Source organism: Myotis yumanensis, unplaced genomic scaffold (genome assembly GCF_028538775.1).
Source record: "Myotis yumanensis isolate MYYU_CA2020_CCGP unplaced genomic scaffold, mMyoYum1.0.hap1 SCAF_20, whole genome shotgun sequence".
In the NCBI taxonomy this organism is placed as follows: Eukaryota; Metazoa; Chordata; class Mammalia; order Chiroptera; family Vespertilionidae; genus Myotis; species Myotis yumanensis.
Genome location: NW_027223771.1, coordinates 14,664,490 through 14,686,201, shown reverse-complemented (window position 1 = coordinate 14,686,201; position 21,712 = coordinate 14,664,490). Strand labels below are relative to the sequence as shown.

The following is a 21,712-nucleotide window of genomic DNA, read 5'->3' as shown; positions in this document are numbered from 1 at the left end:
ACTCCAAGCCTTTGCACATTCTGGAACCTGTGCTCTGAAGGACCTCCCACTCATTACACTGGTTGCCAAAATCAAGGTCCACTCCATGAACCCTTAGCCATGGCCTTAGGAATCTGGGCTTAGTATCTGTTCAAAGCTCCCAAGTCAAAGGGCTACAAGAGTGGCTAGACAGTCCTAGGACACCACTCTCTCAGAGGCCACAGTGTGTGAAGCCCTGAAATAAACTCCACAAACCAATACACCTAATTGATTATGCATTTGCAGGAATTTGTGGAAAGAAAATGGTCTGTTGAGAGCCTAGCAACCGGCACCAGGATCTATGGCAGGGGTGGGCAAACTTTTTGACTCGAGGGCCACAATGGGTTCTTAAACTGGACCGGAGGGCCGGAACAGAAGCATGGATGGAGTGTTTGTGTGAACTAATATAAATTCAAAGTAAACATCATTACATAAAAGGGTACGGTCTTTTTTTTTTTTTAGTTTTATTCATTTCAAATGGGCCGTAGTTTGCCCACGGCTGATCTATGGGCTCAGGCTGCTGAATACCCTTGCCCAGCCCTGAGGCCAGGTGACCTCGAGATGCCTATATTATCTCAGGGCTCAGCCTCAGTGCTCACTCTTCCTGGTGGCAACTGCTGTCCTCTGTCTTCTAGTCTGTTCTTCCTCTGAGTAATGTTAGGAAAAGTTAGAACCCTACCTCAGAAAACGTCCCTCTTTTTTTCACGACCATCTATTGTTAGGTCTGATCAAATAATTGATATGATACCCCCCCCCCCCCCCACCGGGAACTGACCTTTTGGCCACTTCACAATGGACATTTCACTTGCTTAGACCACATTCTACTTGCTAAGACCATTCTCTCTCCCCTCTGGAGATTCCCAGAATCCAGACCTGCACAGAGAATTCTCCACCCAGTAAAAGCCCGCTTAGAGTCCTTTAAAACCGCTGACTCCTTGTCTTTGGATGCTGGTGCCATTTTGGGGTTCAGCCTTTCTGGTTATACAGATGACCTAATCTATAATAATAAAAGTGTAATATGCTAATTAGACCAGACGTCCTTCTGGACGAAGCCAGGTCTGTGAGGGAAGCTTGAGTGCAGGGTGCCTGCCGGCGGCCATTGAGAGGGAAGCCCGAATGCTGGCAGCCAGGGGTAGGAAGGCCTACTTTTGCATGAATTTCATGCATCGGAAATCTAGTAAATTCATAATTCTTCACGCTTTTTGGCCTCATACATTCCTCCTTCGGAGACCCTAACATCTGGTGCCAAAATGCAGGAGAGCTCTATGGGGATGGGGAGCCATTGCCCCAGCTTCAGTCAGTCACCCTAAGTTTGCTATTCGGAAAGCAACAGGCAGTGGCAGTTCAACCTGGGCTTACCTCCAAATACTATTCAGATGACTCGATTGCTTGCCTCGATTAGGCCTCTCTCCCTTATGGACCCTCCCAAGCCAGCCAAGGAGGACAACGAATCAAAACCTCTTCTCCATTGCTGACCCTCCATCCCACACCAGCCAATCTTCTCTAGGTGCGTGACAATCCACAATTTCCATCTGGAGTCTTCTGCCCACTCTCTCTCACTAACTTCTTGAAAGTCTCTTGTCTCAAAAGTCCTAGAGCTAGGCCAGAAGACTCCTCAGCCACTTCGCTTTGGGTCCTTATGGATTGGGGGGCGCCTAGTCCAGAGGATCACCTCTCATGATTCATGGTTTAACTATGGGGTGCCTGCCCTAAACAATCACCTTTGGATTTGTGGTCTGTCACTCACCCTTCCTCTCTCGTGGGCCACACCACACTCCTTTGCACACTCACGGGGGAGATCATGCCCAACTACCTCATTTTATTTTGTAACACTGTTTGCCCACAATATAAACTAGATGAGAAGTCTCAATGGCCTAAAAACGACACTTTTAATCTTAATGCATTGCACAATTCAGATAATTGCTGTCACTGCAATGGAAAATGGTCAGAAATTCCCTATGTCCAGGCTTTTTTCACCCTCTAGTCCCAATCCTCTCTCTCAGTTCTGCTCTACCCATCAAATCTTTCTCCTTCACACAAAACATCATACCCCTAACACTTCTGATTCTGAAGCTACTTTTGAACCAGCAAACCACTGACCTCCATCTCCTTACACATCACTTCCCTCACCTGAGTAGATTCCCAAAACCCAGACCCTCCTAACTAGCAACCACCTTCTCCCCCAGCCCCTGAGAGCCCAAATCCCAAGAACTCAAGCTCCAATAAAGCCTTTACCCACCTAACATTTGCTCTCAGGCCTCCCTAATACTGCCTTTCTCAACAGCTGCTTCTATTCCTACACCCATTCTACCCCTGAGAGAAGGAGCAGGAACTGAGGGTATTGTCTGGGTACACATCCCATTTTCCATGTCTGACCTCGCACAAATTGAGAGGCATCTCAGGTCTTTTCCCACCAACCCGACCACCTTTACTAAGGAATTTAAGTACCTGACCCAGTATTATGACCTGACCTGGCATGACATCTAAGTCATCCTGTCGTCCTCTCTAACCCCAGAGGATAAGGAGCACATCTGACTAGTAGCTCAGGACCATGGTGTGCCCTCCATATACAGGACTAGGTGGCAAACCAGGCTGGCGCTAACGCAATCCTCCAAACTGAGCCAAGATGGGACTAGCAGGTCAATTCTCCAGGGTGCAAGCTATGTAGCCTGTCTCACTGTCAGACTCAAAAAGACTGCCCATAAAGCAGTCAATGATGACGAACTTATTGAAATCACTCAGGGCCCTGATGAAAACCCAGCTTTCCTCTTCTCCTGCCTCACAGACGCCTTACACAAATTTACCACCTTTGAGCCCACCTCCCCAGGGGGAGCCCTTCTTCTGAACACCCATTTTATATCCCAACTAGGGACCCAGTGCACGAAATTCGTGCATGGGGGTGTCTGTCCCTCAGCCCAGCCTTCACCTTCTCCAATCTGGGACCCCTCGAGGAATGTCCAACTGCCTTTTAAGGCCAGATCCCATTACTAGGGATCAGGCCTAAAAGGGCAGTCAGACATCCTTCTCACAATCCAGGACTGCTAGCTCCCAACTGCTCGCCTGCCTGCCTGACTGCCCCTAACTGCTTCTGCCTGCCAGCCTGATCACCCCTAACCACTCCCCTGCCAGCCTGATCGACACCTAACTCTCCTCTGCAGGCCTGAGTCCCCCCAACTGTCCTCCCCTGCAGGCCTGGGTCCCCCAACTGCTCTACCCTACAAGCCTGGGTCCCCCCAACTGCCCTTCCCTGCAGGCCTGGTCACCCCCAACTGCCCTCCCCTGCAGACCTGGGTCCCCCCAACTGTCCTCCCCTGCTGGCTTGGTTCCCCCCAAAAGTCTTCCCCTGCAGGCCTGGGTCCCCCCAAAAGTCTTCTCCTGCAGGCCTGGGTCCCTCCCAACTGCCCTCCCCTGGAGGCCTGGGTCTCCCCAACTGTCCTCCCCTGCTGGCCTGGGTCCCCCAACTGTCCTCCCCTGTAGGCCTGGGTCCCCCCAACTGCTCTACCCTGCAGACCTGGTTCCCCCAACTGTCCCCTGCTGGCCTGGGTTCCCCCAACAGTAATCCCCTGCAGGGCTGGTTCCCCCCAACTGTGCTCCCCTGCAGGCCTGGTTCCCCCCAACTGCCCTCCCCTACAGACCTGGTTCCACCCAACTGCCCTCCCCTGCAAACCTGGATACCCCCAACTGTCCTCCCCTGCAGGCCTGGGTCCCCCCAACTGTTCTCTCCTGCAGGCCTGGGTTCCAACTGTCCTCTCCTGCAGGCCTGGGTTCCCCTACTGTCCTCCCCTGCAGGCCTGGGTCCCCCCAACTGTCATCCCCTGCAGGCCTGGTCACCCCCAACTGCCCTTTCCTGCTGGCCTGATTTCCCACAACTGCCCTCCCCTGCAGGTCTTCTTGTGTCCACATGCAGGCAGCCATCTTGTGTGTTGGAGTGATGGTCAATTTGCATATTACTCTTTTATTAGATAAAAAATCAGCCCCGGACATACACCATAGCCTTCAAAAAATAGACAAAGGTCACAAACCTCTCAAAAGACCTCACTAACCTGATCATTAAGGTCTTTAATAATAGAGACGAGGAGACCCAAATCCAAAAAACAAGGTCAGATTAGGCCAAGGCTGAGCGAGGTCCAGATGAAGGCCTTTTAGCTCCTAGCCACCACTCTCACGAACCCCAAATGAAGTGCTGGTCCTCCAACCGAGGGTAAGTCAGGGGGTAAGCCTCTTCTAGGCCCATGCTTCAAATGCAACAAGGAAGGACACTGGACCAAGTCCTGCTCAAACCTGAGACCCCCGCCTGGGCCCTGCCCACAGTGTGGAAGGGAAAGCCAGTGGAAATCAGACTGCAATCTGGCCCCTCCAGGTCGGACATCAGCCAGCCCAGCAAGGCCACCCTCTGGATCCACTTTGGATCTCCCATACCTCCTCTGGACTGGCCGCCAAAGGCTGAAGCTGCCCAGGCCCTAACAGGGCTCCATGGACTTACATCACCAGGACAGAGTCTCGGGTAATGATGTGGTGGCAGGTAAGCCCATCTCCATTTTAATTGACAATGGGGCCACTTATTCTGCCTTCCCGGAATTTCTGGGGACCCTGGCTCCTCCTCAGTCTCTATTATGGGGATTGACGGATTAGTCTCACAGCCATTAGCCACCTCACCTCTACACTGCATCTTACTAAATACCCCCATCAACTCTTTTCTCATTCTACCTCGGTGCCCAACCAGGGCTACAGCGCATTCCCTCATAAAACCCAGTTGTCCCAAATGACAGTCAACCTACCTCAGTTTCCCTCTCAGCCCACAAAGCCATGACATTCCTTAGAATGTAAATGCCTTATCTCCTCCATGACTGTTCCTTCCTCTGAACAAGAAATATTCTCCTTTCACAGACTTGCTGGGTATTCTCACCTCTGAGTTGCCAATTTCAGTCTTCTCACAAAACTCCTCTATGACATAATGTGGTGAAGAGACCCCCTGACTGATCCTTTAGATCCCAAGGCCAGCATTCTCATCCCTTTAATGCTCTGAAAACTGCTCTCACCTCAGTGCCTTTTCATCCACCCCACCCCACCCCACCATTCCCAAAGAACAACTTGCTTTACTGCAAAACTAGGAACCCTACTTCACAGTCCAGCTACCATCAGAAACTGAACTCATTATAACCCAAACCTTACATGTTATCTCTAAGGGAAAATGTGGCATTTTGTTTGTTTTTTTTTTCTTTAAGAGTTCTTAAATTAAACACACACACACACACACACACACACACACACACACACATATTTCATTATTGATTTCAGAGAGGAAGGGAGAGGAAGAGAGATAGAAACATCAATGATGAGAGACAATCATTGATCATCTGTCTCCGGCACGTCCCCTACTGGGAATCGAGCCTGCAACCCGGGCATTTGTCCTTGGCCGGAATAAAACTGGGGACCATTCTGTCCGCAGGCCAAAGCTATATCCACTCAGCCAAATTGATTAGGGCAAAATGTGGCAGTTTCAAATCCAAGCAGCTGGAAGCCTGGGAACAGGCTGCAGGGCGTGCTCCCTCCATCCCCTGCCTTTTCTCCAGCCTCATGTGCCTACACATAATTTTCCAAAGTCTTTGGTAACTTAAAGGCTTTAGAGCATTGTTTGGTTAAATGATAAATACTAAATATTTTAAAATAGCATGAAATACTGAAACATCAACTGCTTGGCACATTTTAATTGACTTGCTCTTAGTTTTTTATTACAGAAGGTCTCTTGTACTTTGTTGAATGTATATTTTCTTGAAAGTAAGAGTGTGTTTAAAATGTGTTATTTGTGAAGGGGTAAAAGGTTTGTGTTGTCCAGTGAGTCAGGACCTGATCACCCCTGATGTCCAAAGGGACCCCTTCTCCCTTAGTAAGCTAAAGTAGGCCCACCCAGGCTCTCCTGTGGCTTAAGTCCTTATATTTGAGCCTAGGCTTTATTTTTTTAATATATTTTGTTGATTTTTTTATAGAGAGGAAGAGAGAGGGATAGAGAGTTAGAAACACCATCTGCTGCTTCCTGCACACCCCCTACTGGGGATGTGCCCACAACCAAGGTATATGCCCTTGACTGGAATCAAGGGACCCTTCAGTCTGTAGGCCAATGCTCTATCCACTGAGCCAAACCAGTCAGGGCAGAGCCTAGACTTTCTTCATTTCCACCGCTCACTCCCAGTCCTTGACACTATCATTGAAAGCCTCAACAGGTCTTCCTGCTTGGTATTTAGGAACCTCTCTCCCCTTTTCTCGCCTTCTTAAAAGCCATACAATGCAAAGGAATGATCCAATAAAGGGAACAAAGCAGACCAGGAGGCCAAGCAGCAGCTCAGAGGAAGCCTCCGTCTCCCCAACTCTTAGCTACACCCCATATAACACCCAAATACTCTCCAGAGGAACTTCAGTCCCCTAGTAGCTCTTGGGGCTATGCAGGAAGATCCATGGTTAAAATTTCAGGGAAAATATATCCTTCCCCAGGGACAGGCCCATGATATCTTACGGGCTATTCATAATTCCCTACGTGTAGGATACATTTACAACTCCTACAACCCCTCATCACATGTCCTAGCCTAGCCTTCCTACTGCAAGATATCTCTAGAACCTGTTCTACTTGTCACTCAGTATCTCCCCAAGGCCAGGTTAGATTAGACCCCCTTCTTTGCCCACTCATCAGGCAAGGGCCAAATCACTGGACAAGACTGGCAAATTGACTTCACTCACATGTTTCCTATTTAAAATATATTTTATATATATTTTAAATATATCTCTACACTAATAAAAGAGAAACATGCAAATTAACCATCACTCCACCACTCTGCTCACCCACAAGCCACACCCACCAGTCAATCAGGAGCGAGTATGCCAATTAACTCAACTAAGATGGCGGCCATGGAGCTGGAGCGAGCAGGAGGCTTGGGTTGCCCCCGGCAATGGAGAAAGCCAAGCTTCCCACCTACCTTAGCTGACCCTGGGCTCTGCTCAAGGCTACAAAATTTCAATTATAGAAGATAAATAAATCCCAGATACCTGCTTCCAGCCTGTCCTGGCCTCCGCTCAAGGAGGCACTTTAAAAAAAAGAAAAAAGAAAGGAGAGCCTGGGAGCTTGGGTCGCCGGGGGATGTGGCCAGCCTGAAAATGGCCCAAAGCCCCTCACCCAGGCTGGCCACACCCACATGGGGTGAGGGTCCCCGCTGTAGGGCTTGGCCAGCCTGCAAACAGCCATCAGCCCCTCACCCAGGCTGGCCAGGCACCCCAGTGGGGACCCCCAGCCTGAAGGGGGTGTGGCCAGCCTGAAAACGGCCCTCAGCCCCTCATCCAAGCTGGCCAGGCACTCCAGCAGGACCCCCACGCCGATTCTGGACACCCTTCAGGGCAAATCAGCTGGACCCCACCCGTGCACCAGGCCTCTATCTATACTAATAAAAGGGTAATATGCTAAGTAGACTGGGAAACCTTCCAGGAGACCTTCCTGACGTCCTTCTGGACAAAGCCATGGTGGCAGGGCTGAGGTAGAGGCGGTTAGAGGCCAAGACGGGGAGGGCAGTTGTGGGTGATCAGCCTGGTGGGGGGTGGGGCCATTGGGGGTAAGTAGACCAGCAGCGGGGCCTGTTGGGGGCAAGCAGGCCATCAGTGGGGGTCAGTTGGAGGTGATCAGGACCACAGGGAGGCAGTTAGGGGGAAGCAGGCCAGTGGCGAGGGAAGGTGAGGGCGAGCAGGCTAGCGGGGGGGGCAGTTGGGGGCGAGCAGGCCGGCAGGCAGGCAGGTGAGTGGTTAGGAGCCAGCAGTCCCGGATTGTGAGAGGGATGTCTGACTGCTGATTTAGGCCCGATCCCTGTAAACCAGCAGTAGGGCATCCTTTGAGGGGTCCCAGATTGGAGAGGGTGCAGGCCGGGTTGAGGAACACCCCTCCCCATCCCATGCACAAATTTCATGCACCAGGCCACTAATACACACACACACACACACACACACACACACATATATGTAAAGGGTGTTGCAAAATTCACCCAAGATTTAAATTTTGCGTGAGCATTAACAACAGCAACAACAAAAAATAAAAGCCTAATTTTATTTGGTTTATTGAATTAGATTCTAATATCTGTTGCCCTTTTATTTCAATCCCTTCAATTTGATAAGCATTACCAAGTACCAATTATGGCCCAGGAGCAGGGACAATGAAGATGAACGAAGACCATGGCTTTGCGTATATGCCAGCAAAGCCGTGGAAGCCTTCTACCCAATGTGCTATTCCATACATAACCCTATACTGTATACTTTATGAATCAATAAAAAATTTACAATTTTTAGCCCTAACCAGTTTGGCTCAGTGGATAGAACGTCGGCCTGCGACTCAAGGGTCCCAGGCTCGATTCCGGTCAAGGGCATGTAACCTGGTTGTGGGCACATCCCCAGTGGGGGGTGTGCAGGAGGCAGCTGATCGATGTTTCTCTCTCATCGATGTTTCTGGCTCTCTATCCCTCTCCCTTCCTCTCTGTAAAAAATCAATAATATAATTTTTAATTATAAACCTGTGTTTTCTATCATAATTACTTCTTCCATGAATTTTGGGAAATATATATATATATTTATATGGCTCTTAACCCTCATGGATACCTTCTCAGGCTGGGTAGAAGCATTCCCCATTGCATCTGAAAAGTCCTCAAGGTCACACAAGCTCCCATTCAGCATATCATTCCAATATTCGGCCCACCCACTTCATTACAATGAGACAATGGACCTGCTTTCATATCTCAAATAACTCAACAGGTCTCCTCCACTCTGAACATCCTATGGAATATACACGCCCCACCCCCACCCCCCACCAGCCCCAATCTTCAGGCTAGGTAGAAAAGGCAAATTCCTTAATGAAGTCCTACCTAACTAAATTAACTCTCGAAACTAAAGATCCTTAAACTACTCTCCTAACTCTACCCTTTCTGCACATCAGGGCAATCCCCCTCCCCCATGCACACTCCTTTCTTAGTCCCTTTGAACTCATGTATGGAAGACCATTCTTATTAGAAAACTTCCCTCCACAGAGACCCCCATCAGAGACTATGTCCCCATTTAAAAATCTCATCCAACAGTAACTGAGAGAACATGCTGATCAAGTCCTGCCTCCACCTTCTATGGGAGACATCTTCCTACTCCTCTACAGCCAGGGGACTGTGTCCTCCTAAAGGAAACCCACCCATCAAATAATTTACAGCCTCAATGACAAGGCCCTAGCAGGTACTCCTAACCACCCCACTGCAGCTAAACTATCAGAGCAAACCCCATGGTTCCACCTTTCCAGATTAAAACCCATCCCCGGAACACCTCCATCACGTGAGCTGGAGTCCCCTATTACAGCCACCAGACTCCGCCTTACCCTCATCTATTGCTCACCCAATGTAGATGTAGCCCCCCCAAATCAGTTTTTACCGACCATATCCGACACAAAAGGGCAGTTCAGATAATCCCTCTCCTAATGACTCTTTGCATCATATAGGGGACCTCAGCACTGCTGTATCCTATTTGGAAATCTTGTCTCAGGACCTACAAGAAAGCTCCAGATGCTAGCAATGGCAAAAACTGGGAAAACAAGACCCTCTCCCCTAGGGTAACCTCCCTTCCCCTAGCAAATAACTAGTCAGGTAACTAAGACCCCTGACCTTTTCCTCCCTAAGGATCACATCTAGGTCTCAGTTGCATTTCAGCTCCAGGCCCAGAAAAGCAGCAAAAGCAGACAAGTGACGCTGTGGCAGCCTCGGGACCAGCTTCTACCTCCCAAGTCCCTCAACAGGACCGTTTTCGAGCCTTCCAGGTGGCCTAATAAATCCATAATTCTTCTCCCTTTTTGGCCCTTGTGTTCCTCCTTTCGCGAACCTAATATCTATGGCCCCAGCGTTCTGAGAATGAAAGTAAAACTCCTCCTGCAAAACCTCACCTCATGTCTTTGTTGCCTTTACACCCACAACAGGCCCGGTTCCCGAGTCCTCCCTGCTCAGTCGCACCATCACGTCCTCACAAGGCGGCACTGCAGCCTTTCACCCTCTTCCCCCAACAGCCATGTGTCACCCACGAGGGACTCACCATTCTGAGCGCTGGGACCTGGGCGGCGGGACCTGAGAGGCCGGTCCCCAAGGCTGGAGGGGGAAATGGGGTCAGGCTGCGGGGACGCTGTGAGCAGAGAGGAGTCCGGGAGGCACGGGGACGCCAATCTAGGGCTGTTGGGCTCAAGGAGCCTCAGACACACCCCGCACAGCAGGCGCGCTGCCTCCCAGGCCTCCTCCTCCTCACCGGCAGCGCCCTGAAGCCTGTTAATCTGTGAACAAAGACCTAAGATGTTAAAATGACTACTAGGAGGAAGCAGGAAGTCCCGCCCTAACTGGATGCACAAACACCAAATGCCCTTTAGCTCCGCCCACTTGAGCGCATTTCCTTCTGGGTAATGTAGTTTTCTCCACTGCACTGCCCAGGTGAATACTAGCATCCCAGCCAATGACTTGGTGAATAAAAGTGTTGTAGCACAGTAAGTGATGCCTGGGGAGGGACAAGATGAGATCAAACGCCTGGCTAACTGGAACAGACTGACACCTCCAAGGTGAAGAGAGTGGAAAAGAATGCAAAGAGATCCACCAAAGAATATATACCCCAGGGGGGAAATGGGAGACATTGATAATACTATCAACAATAAAAAATACATGTATTAGAAGAAACCAAGATGGCAGCATAGGTAAACACCGGAAATTGCTGCCTCCCACAACAAATTCAAAAATACAACTAAAAGACAAAACGGACATCATCCAGAACTACAGGAAGGCTGGCTGAGTGGAAATTCTACAACTAGAAGGAAAGAGAAAAGCACACTGAGACTCAGAGGAGCTGTGGAGGTGGAGTGCAGAGGTACAGAGGCCCATGAGGCAAGGGCTGGCGACTGAGGACTCGGCTGTCTTTTTGAATCGGGAGGGAGTCACAGGCCCCTGACTGCTCTGAACTCCGGTTCCGGAAGACTCTGGGGACGCGGACTTGTGCAGGGAGAGACTGGACGGTCTGGCAGCAGGCAGAACTCTGAACTCAAGGGCAGCTTTCTCTCAAAGGTGCTTGCAGCAATTACTGGGACACTGAGACACAGGGCCCCTTAGGGCAGGGCTAAGGATAAGCCATAGCTGCTTGCTTCACCGTGTTGATCCCAAGACCCCGCCCCACCCAAGCTGCGGCAGAGGCTTTTGCATATGAATGCCCTGGCCCTTTGCAATCTGACAATTACCTAACAAACTGCAGTAGGCCAGACAGACCCAGAACTTCCAAGAGAAGCCCAAGGCCCCACAGCAGCTTTCATTGCTTCACAGCTGGGCCTCATTTGGGCATCTCCAAACCCCAAACAAGGAAGAGGAATCTGCAGATCTCTTCATAGCTCCTGCTGGGTAACCTCAGGCAGAGGCTAAATTAGCACCTCCTTAGATCCAAGAGCCAGTGTACCCAGTGGTCAGAGTAGGACCATCCAGATTACAACTCCTCAGATCCATAAGGGACACACCCAGGGGGCAGACTCAGTGAACACCAAAGCCCCACTGAAGCAAGTCTTGCCCCATAAGAGTGTCTTCAGCACAGAAGTTCTCCCACTGTAGACACAGCTGACTCTCACGGCCAATTGGCCTGGAGCTCAATTCATCCCAGTGATACCTACAACAATCAAGGCTTAACTACAACAAGACTGTGCACAAAGCTCACAAAGTGGGTGCACCAAGAGTGTCCACCTCAGGAAACTGGGGAGGCTGAGCCACTGGGCCCTATAGGACACCTAGCACACAAAGCCACTCTACCAACACAGGGAAGCATAAAAAATGCGGAGACAAAGAAACAGGACACAAATGACAGAAATGGAGGAAAGCAAACGACTGGATATAGAGTTCAAAACCACACTATTAAGGTTTTTCAAGAACTTTCTAGAAACCGCCGATAAATTTAGTAAGACCCTCAAAAAGTCTGGTGAGACCGCCGATAAATGTAGTGAGACCCTCAAGAAATCTAGTGAAGCCCTCGAGGTTATGAAAAAGGACCAACTAGAAATTAAGCATACACTGACTGAAATAAAGGATATTACGCAGAGTTCCAATAGCAGACTAGAGGATTGCAAGAATCAAGTCAACGATTTGAAATACGAAGAAGCAAAAAACACCCAACTGGAAAAGCAAAATGAAATAAGAATCCAAAAATACAAAGATAGTGTAAGGAGCCTCTGGGACAGCTTCAAGCGTACCAACATCCAAATTATAGGGGTGCCAGAAGAAGAGAGAGAGCAAGATATTGAAACCCTATTTGAAGAAATAATGACAGGAAACTTCCCCTACCTGGTGAAAGAAATAGACTTACAAGTCCAGGAAGCGCAGAGAACCCCAAACAAAAGGAATCCAAAGAGGACCACACCATAACACATCATAATTAAAATGCCAAGAGCAAAAGACAAAGAGAGAATCCTAGAAGCAGCAAGAGAAAGACAGTCAGTTACCTACAAGGGAGTACCCATATGACTGTCAGCTCATTTCTCAACAGAAACTTTGCAGGCCAGAAGGGAGTGGCAAGAAATATTCCAAGTGATGAATGCCAAGAACCTACAACCAAGATTACTTTATCCAGCAAAGCTACCATTCAGAATTGAAGGTCAGATAAAGAGCTTCACAGATAAGGAAAAGCTAAAGGGGTTCATCACCACCAAACCAGTATTATATGAAATGCTGAAAGGTATCCTTTAAGAAGAGGAAGAAGAAGAAAAAGGTATAGATACAAATTATGAACAACAAATACACATCTATCAACAAGTGAATCTAAAAATCAAGTGAATAAATAATCTGATGAACAATAAACTGGTGATTATAATAGAATCAGGGGCATAGAAAGGGAGTGGACTGACTATCTTGGGGGAAAGGGGTGTGGGGGATGCGGGAAGAGACTGGACAAAAATCGTGCACCTATGGATGAGGACAGTGGGGGGCGGGTGAGGGCGGAGCGTGGGGTTGAAACCGGGTGGAGGAGAGCTATGGGGGGAAAAAAGAGGAACAAATGTAATAATCTTAACAATAAAAATTTAATTAATCAAAAAAAATAAAAAGAAAAAAATAAAAGAAAAAAAATACATGTGTTTTTTAAAATTTTAAGATAATGTAGCCCAACTGGTGTTGCTCAATGGTTGAGCCTCGACCAATGAACCAGGAGGTATGGTTCTTCTTTTTTTTTGGTATTTACTTACTTATTTTTATTTCCTTATTGTTTAAAGTATTACATATATTATTACAGGCCTACTTTTTCCTTCAGTGACCTCTCCCCTGCAACCCTACCCCCAGCACATGAACTCAACCCCCTACTGTCTGTGTCTATTGGTTAAGCTTATATGCTTGCATACAAGTCCTTTGGTTGATCTCTTAATGCCCCCACCCCCACCTTCTCTCTGAAGTTTCATGGTCTGTTTGATGCTTTTATGTCTCTGAATCTATTTTTGTTCATCAATTTATGCTATTCATTACATTCCACAAATGATGAGGTCATGTGATACTGGTTCTTTTCCAGGTCAGGGCACATACATGGGTTGCAGGCTTAAATTCCAGAGTGGGGATGGGGAGATGCAGGAGGCAGCTAATCAGTGATTTTCTATCATCATTGATGTTTTAATCTCTCCCTCTCTTTCCATCCTCTAAAACCAATAAAAATATTTTTTAAATAGTATATACATATATGCATAGGTCATGGACATATACAATAATGTGGTGAGGGACTAGAAGCAGTGGGGGCAGGGTAGAGAGAGAAAATGGGGCAGGAGTATTGGGAAAACTTGGAACATCTGTAATAGAGTCAATAATAAAAAAGAAGAGTGTGCACAACCAGTGTGGCTTAGTGGTTGGGCGTGTACCCATGAACCAAGATATCCCTGGTTCGATTCCAGGTCAAGGCACATGCCTAGGGTGGGGACTCCATCCCAGTAGGGAGAATGCAGGAGGCAGCTGGCCAATGATTCTCTCTCATCATTGATGTTTCTTCCTCTCCCTTTCTCTCAAAATAATCAATAAAGACATTTTTAAAATGAACAGTGTTAAGATTGATTTGACTCAACAACAACAAAGTGATTGTGGGCCACCACGTTTTCTTCCAAGTCTTGTGAGCAAAATCATGCCTTGCTCTGTCTTTATAGAGAATGTCCCAGGCATATCTTTTAGGGAACAGGAACCAGCCTGGAGCAGGTATGCCTCAACTTGGCCTGTACTGTTTGAGTTCTTGAATTCATGCAGAAAAGATTTTACAACATGAGTTCAGAAGATTTTTATGGAACATTTATTAAAGCTGGGAATAATGAAAAAAAAAAAACTAGGGCTTAGAACAAGGAACAGAAGAGAGGCTAGGCAGGGCTCCTTTGGCTCCTAGAAACATTGTGGGAAATAAACAAGCCAAAGAGGGGCTGCCATAAGCTCACTGGAGAATCAGAGAAAAGGAGGCCTTGAGTGTAGGTTCAGGAGATTAGTCTAGGATAGGTTGTCACTGCTCATTGCTGCCCTGGTTGCAGATTGAGCAGGATGCCTTAAAAGCTTAGGAGAGCCCAACCAGTGTGGTTCAATGGTTGAGCATTGACCTATGACATCTGAGGTCATGGTTGGATTTCAAGTCAGGACACATGCTCAGGTGGTAGGCTGGATCCCTGTTGTGAGGCATGCAGGAGGCAGCCTATCAGTAATTCTCTCTCATCATTGATATTTCTATTGCTCTCTCCTCCCTTCCTCTCTGAAATCAATAAAAATATATATTTTGGATGTATATTTTAAATCAATTATACTTACACCAAAGTTTAAAAAAATGATTAAAACTTGCCACTTCCCAATTATTTTACTATCCTATCTAATAATAGACAAACATGGTAATTGACCATACCTTCGCTATGCCTCCCATGGGCTAATCAGCGTGATATGCAAATTAACCGCCAACAAAGATGGAGGCTAATTTGCATACTGCTGGCAGGGCGGGACAGCGCCATCTTGCCCACCCCGCCACCATCTGGGCCTGCTATTTGTGACCTGGGGTGGTGGGGCGGGACAGCGCCATCCTGCCTGTCCTGCCACCATCCAGGCCTGCTATCTGTGACCCGGGATGGCGGGCATCCCTGTGCAACCTAACCCGGAGAAGCCGGGTGGTACAGCAGTGATTGGCCAGCCCGCCCAGCCTCCATCTGGGCATCCCGTGTGAGACCGGACCCGGGGTGGCCGGGCGTCCTGTGTGCAACCCGACCCTGGGCAGCGCCCCAACGCCTGATCGGCCCTGCCATGTGCTCGACCCAGGGAGGCGGGGCAGGCACCGAGGGATCGGGCCTGCCATCTGCCACCCAGGGAGCAGGCCTAAGCCAGCAGGTGGTTATCTCCCGAGGGGTCCCAGACTGTGAGAGGGCACAAGTGGGGCTGAGGGACACCCCCCCACCCCCTCCCCCGGCAGTGCACAAATTTTTGTGCACTGGGCCTCTAGTCCTATATAATAAAAGCATAATATGCAAATTGGCCGAATGGCTGAACAGCAGAATCACCATTAGGATGACCATCCGGGACCACGCTATGTCACCCCCTGGTGCCAGGCCAGCCAAGGTGGGTGTGGTGTGATTGGTCAAGGGGCCAGGCCATCGCCCCACGATTGCCACGCAGGGGGAGGCCCAGGTCACCGACCTTTGGGCTGCGGCAGGTGGGCGGGGCCTCCCTCTGTGAGGGAAGCCCAGATCCTGGGTGCCAGCAGCCAGAGGGAAGCCTATGTCCTGTGTGCCAGAAGCTGGAGGGAAGCCCAGGTCTCAGGTGCTTGAGGGAAGCCAGTGCCAACAACTGGGGGAAGGAAGGCCTACTCTTACATGAATTTTGTGCATTGGTCCACTAGTTTTTTATTTGTTTGTTTTTTAAAATATATTTTATTGATTTTTTACAGAGAGGAAGGGAGAGGGATAGAGAGTTAGAAACATCGATGAGAGAGAAACATCAATCAGCTGCCTCCTGCACACCACCGACTGGGGATGTGCCCGCAACCAAGGCACATGCCCTTGACCAGAATCAAACCTGGGACCCCTCAGTCTGCAGGCCGACCCCCTATCAACTGAGCCAAACCAGTTAGGGCGGTCCACTAGTTTTATTTTGAATGTTCTTGAGCATGTTTAATACCTACTGTATCAGTAAGTTGGAAATAAAATATGATGATTTGCTACTGAAATATCTTAGCAGGCCCATGTTCAGTGCTATGACTTTGAAAGTTTGAAGCTGATGATGATGATAGTATTTACACCTGGAAAATTGACAAATACTATAAACTTTAACATCACTTAATATACTATTACATGCTTTAACTTAAAATGAAAGGTGGAGAATGTTAGCAATGCAAGTTAATCTTATAAGTGTATCATGCAATTGGGCTTTAAATTGTATGTAGAATACAATTTGAGAAAAACAATTTTCCTTCCAGTATTCAAAACATATAGTTCCAAATGGCAAAGAAATCTGTTGAGTCCTTGAGGAATGAGTGGAGTGAAAACAGATGTCTTAGATGCTGAACTGTCTTCCTATTGATTAAATCATAAATTCCTTTTAAAATTGGCAGAAGTTTCTGATCAGACTTTTCAACAAAAAATATAAAGACAGGGTCTATAAATACATAAAGAAATGCTCACCATAAAAATTTCTTAGAGAAATTGATTTAAAACAAAACAAGTTAATACTACTTATTTTTGGGCAAACAATTTAAAAAAATTAAACATCATATGTGGTCACAGGGATGAAGAAAAACTAGAATTGTCATTATTGTGGGTGGCTCGGAAGGCAAAGGGAATGACCATTTGAGATCACAGTTCTGCATATCTTAAAAAGTACAACACTCTCCTATACTGCAACAGATAGGTAAGGAAAACCTCTATATATATAAAAGGGTAAGAGACTGACCATCCGACCATGCGACCGGCTGGAAGGTATGACATGCATTGATCACCAGGGGGCAGATGCTCAATGCAGAAGCTGCCAAGCTGCAATGACTTGGTAGCAGTGGTTCTCAGGTGACATACCCCACAACTAGAGAGGAGGGAGCCTGATTTCTCACAGGGCCATGCGATCCCACCTTTGGCCATGAGTTATGTTGTTGCTGGACCATGTTAGCCCCGAATCTGGTTTACTGCATACATGCATTTGTGTTCTACACCCTGTATGACAGCAAATTTGCAGAGTGCCCTCTTGCACTCCAGAATCCCTCGAGGGATGTCGGAGAGCCAGTTTTGGCCCGATACCTGCAGGCCACACCAAAGGACCCCACCTGCCGGACTCATTCCACAGACGTCCTTCGAGCCTCAGTGCCAACTGGGGAGGGACCACGAGAGCTTGGTTCCAGGGCATGTCTGGCCCATCTCACCCAGTTCCGTCCTGCCAGCCACCTTCTAATTAATTGCCTTTCAATGTGCAGGAATCCATGCCTCGGGTTACTAGTACATTTATATAAAGAACTGAATGTAGTGTTCCCAGCAAATTTACACTAATAAAAGAGAAACATGGTAATTAGCGTATGACCGCTACCCTTCCCACTGGCTAATCAGCATATCCTTATGCAAATTAACTGTCAGCCAAGATGGCGGCCAGCAGCCATGCACTGAAGCGAACAGGGAGGCTTGCTTGCTCCAGTGATGGCAGACTCCAACGTTCCCTGCCTGACTTGCCTGCTTCTCAGCTGCAACTCTAAGCAACTATGTTGCAAATATAGAAGCTAAAAAAAACCCTAGAAACTGGCTTTCATTCAGCCGGGCTTCACCCAGCCAGACCGCAACATTGTATCAAATACAGAAGGTAAAGACCAGAAACCTGTTTTCAGCAGCGAGGCCTCAGAGCTAAAGCTGGCCCAGAATAGAAAAAAAAGAAAGAAAAAAAGGAGCAGTTGGGAGCTTCAGTCACCCGCCAGCCTGAAAACGGCCCTCAGCCCCTCAGCCAGACTGGCCAGGCACCCCAGTGGGGACCCCCACCCTGATCCAGGACACCCTTCAGGGCAAACCAGCCAGCCCCCACCCATACACCAGGCCTCTATTCTATATAGTAAAAGGGTAATATGCCTCCCAGCACCGGGATCAGCGGAGCAGTGAGGTTCCCGGCACTGGGATCAGCGTGACAGGGGGCAGCGCCCAAACCCCCTGATCACCCTGTGGCTCTGTGTGTGACAGGGGGCGGGGCCACAACCTCCCTATATGCCCTGCTCTGTTCGTGACAGGGGAAGGCGCCCCAACCCCCTGATCAGCCCTGCTCTGTGCCTGATAGGGAGGAGCTTCCCAATCCCCTGATCGGCCCTGCTCTGTGTGTGACAGGGTGTGGCGCCCCAACCCCCCCACCCCCACTGGCCCTGCTCTGTGTGTGAGAGGGTAGAGCCATAACCTCTTCATCGGCCCTGCCCTGAGTGTGACAGTGGCGGTGCCCCAACCCCCTGATCGGCCCTGCTCTGTGGGTGATAGAGGGTGGTGCCCCAACCCCCCTCCATGGGCCTTGCTCTGTGTGTGACAGGGTAGAGCCATAACCTCCCCATTGGCCCTGCCCTGAGTGTGACAGGGTGCGGCGCCCCAACCCCCTGATCGGCCCTGCTCTGTGTGTGACAGGGGGCAGTGCCTCAACTCCCCTATCGGCCCTACTCTGTGACAGGGGGCAGCACCCCAACCCCCTGATCGGCCCTGCTCTGTGCGTGACAGGGGGTGGCACTGCAACCTCCCCATCGACCCTGCCTTGAGTGTGACAGGGGGTGGTGCCCCAACCCCCCAATCGGCCCTACCCTGAGCGTGACTGAGGGTGGCATCGCAACCTCCCGATCTGCCCTGCTCTGTGCATGACAGGGGGCAGCGCCCCAACTCCCCAATCGGCCCTGCTCTGAGCCCGACCAGGGGCTGCACCTAGGGATTGGGCGTGCCCTCTGCCACCCGGGAGCAGGCCTAAGCCAGCAGGTGGTTATCTCCCGAGGGGTCCCAGACTTCGAGAGGGCACAGTCCGGGCTGGGGGACCCCCCTTCCCCGCCCCCGAGTGCACAAATTTTTGTGTACCGGGCCTCTAGTTTATTTATAAAACCCCAAAGCTGGAAGTAAATAAAACCATAGACAGATCAATAGATAAAGCGGTTATTCACAGAACACAACACTATTCAAAAAAAATTAACTATTCATATAAGCATTAGTATTGAATTTCAAAATAACTGTGTAGTATGAAAGATACTAATTTTTGTTAAAGAATACACACCTTATTGTGCTTATAATATTATTAAAAATATAAACTAATCTTGTAAAAGAAGGAAAATCAATGCCTGCATGGAGGGCTGGGCAAGGCAGAAAGTAAGATTATGAAGAGGCAGGAGGTAAATATAGGGTATTGTAAGTAGGTTTAGAGTTGTTGGTATGGAAAATAATATAATCCTATATAATAAAAGGCTAATATGCAAATTTTACCTTCAACTGTGAGTTTGACTGGGAGTTCGACCAGGGGGTGGGGCCGGCCAGCCAACCCTCCATGGCCCCTTCCCCTGGCCAGCGCTACCCTTGTTCATCCCTGATTGGGACTGGCCAGACCTCACCCATGCACAAATTTGTGCACCAGGCCTCTAGTCCTAGTAAGAGCTTAATATGCTATGTGTCTGACTGTTCATTAGACTATTGGACTAGTTGCTATGACACGCACTGACCACCAGGGGGCAGACACACTAACCAGTAGGTTAGCTTACTGCTGGGATCTGGCCAATTGGAACTGGGCCAGATGGGCGGGACACACCCTTGAGCCCTCTCCAGCCCCAATTGTGCACTAGTGGGTTCCCTCGTCCTGGCCTGCAGGCATCAGGCTGAAACCAGCTGTCAGACATCCCCTGAGGGGTCCTGAATTGCAAGAGGGTGCAGGCCAGGTGAGGGACCCCACCGGTGCATGAATCCATGTACCGGGCCTCTAGTATAATTCGTATTGTTCACAACAAAGGACTCCTATTCTAGGTGACTATTGAACTCATCAATGACAGAGGTACCAGGCTGCACATTAGAACCACAAAGTCTTGCAGGCTTTCTTTCAAGGCCTTGGTCAGCAATGCAAAATAACCCAATATTGGACAAAGTGATTTTCTGCCCTTATTACCAGTATGTGCCTTCCAAAGCACAAAAAGTTTGGGACCCCACAAATGCTGAGTCATACTAATTTTCTCTCTGTTTCAAAATATATATATATATATACTAGAGGCCCGGTGCACAAAATTTGTGCGGGGGGGGGGGGGGGGCGTGGGGTGCATCTCTCAGCCCAATCTGCACCTTCTCCAATCCAGGAGTCCTCAGGGGATGTCCTACTGACAGCTTAGGCCCGCACCCCGTGTTTCTCTGCTTTCTGCGGGGCCTGCCTGCTCGCCACTATGGCAACGGGCAAGCAGGCCCTGCTTGCCTGCTTGCTGCCAACAGGACTAAAAGGACTGGGGGACTCCAGCGGGGCTGAGGGAACTGGGCGCCATCATCTGTGACAGTGGGTGCCACCATCTTTGTGAGGGTGTGATGGTCAATTTGCATATTCCCACTTTATTAGATAGATATATTTATATTGTTAATTTCAGAGATAAAGGGATAGTGCGAGATAGAAACATCAATGATCAGAGAGAATCATGGATCTGCTGCATCCTGCACACCCCCTACTGGGGTTTGAGCCCACAACTGGGCATGTGCCCTGGACCTGAATCAAACCAGGGACTTTTCTGTCCACAGGCTGACTCTCTTTCCATAAAAATAAAAATATTTTTACTGTATGTTTTAAATCAATTATACTTAAACCAGCTAGGGCCTAATTTACTCTCTTAAAGGAAACATTAAGAATTAAGGTGCTGCCCTGTTCAGATGGTTCAGTGGTTGGAGCATCCTTCCACAAAGCACTCCCCCTAAAACTATGGCCTGTCTGCTTCCTGGTAAGGGCACATAAGTAGGTTGCAAATTTGATCCTTATTTGGAAAGCATAGAGGAGGCAACTGGTCCATATTTCCTTTCACATTGATGCTTCTTTCCTTTCCTTTTCTTTTCTTTTCTTTTCTTTTCTTTTCTTTTCTTTTCTTCTCTTCTCTTCTCTTCTCTTCTCTTCTCTTCTCTTCTCTCTCTCTCTCTCTCTCTCTCTCTCTCTCTCTCTCTCTCTCTCTCTGTCTCATCAATAAATAATTCCCTGGGAGAGAATTAAACAATTAAGATGTTGATGCTTCAAGCACATATGGTTAAATCTAAAACTATCTCTCTAGAACAGTTATCAGAATCACCTGAACTCAGTGGAAGTCTGTCTCTATCATATAAGAGGCTAAAAGACTCAATAACACGGATTTCCAAAAACCCCTACACTATTAGTGTCATAGTCATGATCCCCACCTTGTTTTTAAGTAAGCCATAAAATCTGATGGTTCCTGATTATAGTCATCTCTTTATTTATTTTTTAAATCCTCAGCCAAGGATATTTTTTTCTATTGATTTTTAGGGAGAGTGAAAGAGAGAGGAAAAGACACAGAGAAAGAGCAATGTGAGAGAAACACATCAATTGGTTGCCTCTGACCATGGCCAGGGCCCGAGGAGCCTGCAACCAAGATACATGCCCTGGACCAGGACCAAACCCAGGACCCTTTGGTCCGCAGGCTGAGGCTCTATCCACTGAGCCAAACAGGCCAGGGCTCTTTATTTTTTTTTAAC

General features: G+C 48.5%; 1 protein-coding gene across 3 annotated transcripts in view; it reads right to left on the bottom strand.

The window, feature by feature from the left end:
- Positions 1–21,712, bottom strand: part of LOC138998350 (zinc finger protein 416-like) — a 118,607-nt gene that overhangs the window by 34,203 nt on the left and 62,692 nt on the right. For 2 of the 3 annotated variants that reach the window (XR_011469142.1, XM_070400422.1), the window contains exon 1: positions 10,105–10,331. The exons of the other annotated variant lie outside the window; for it this stretch is intronic. Coding sequence is in view for 1 of the 2 variants with exons in the window: in XM_070400422.1 (XP_070256523.1) it covers positions 10,105–10,107 (3 nt within the window). In the remaining variant the exon portion in view is untranslated. Of the gene's footprint in view, positions 1–10,104; positions 10,332–21,712 lie in introns of those variants that run through there. 3 annotated transcript variants of the gene reach the window in all.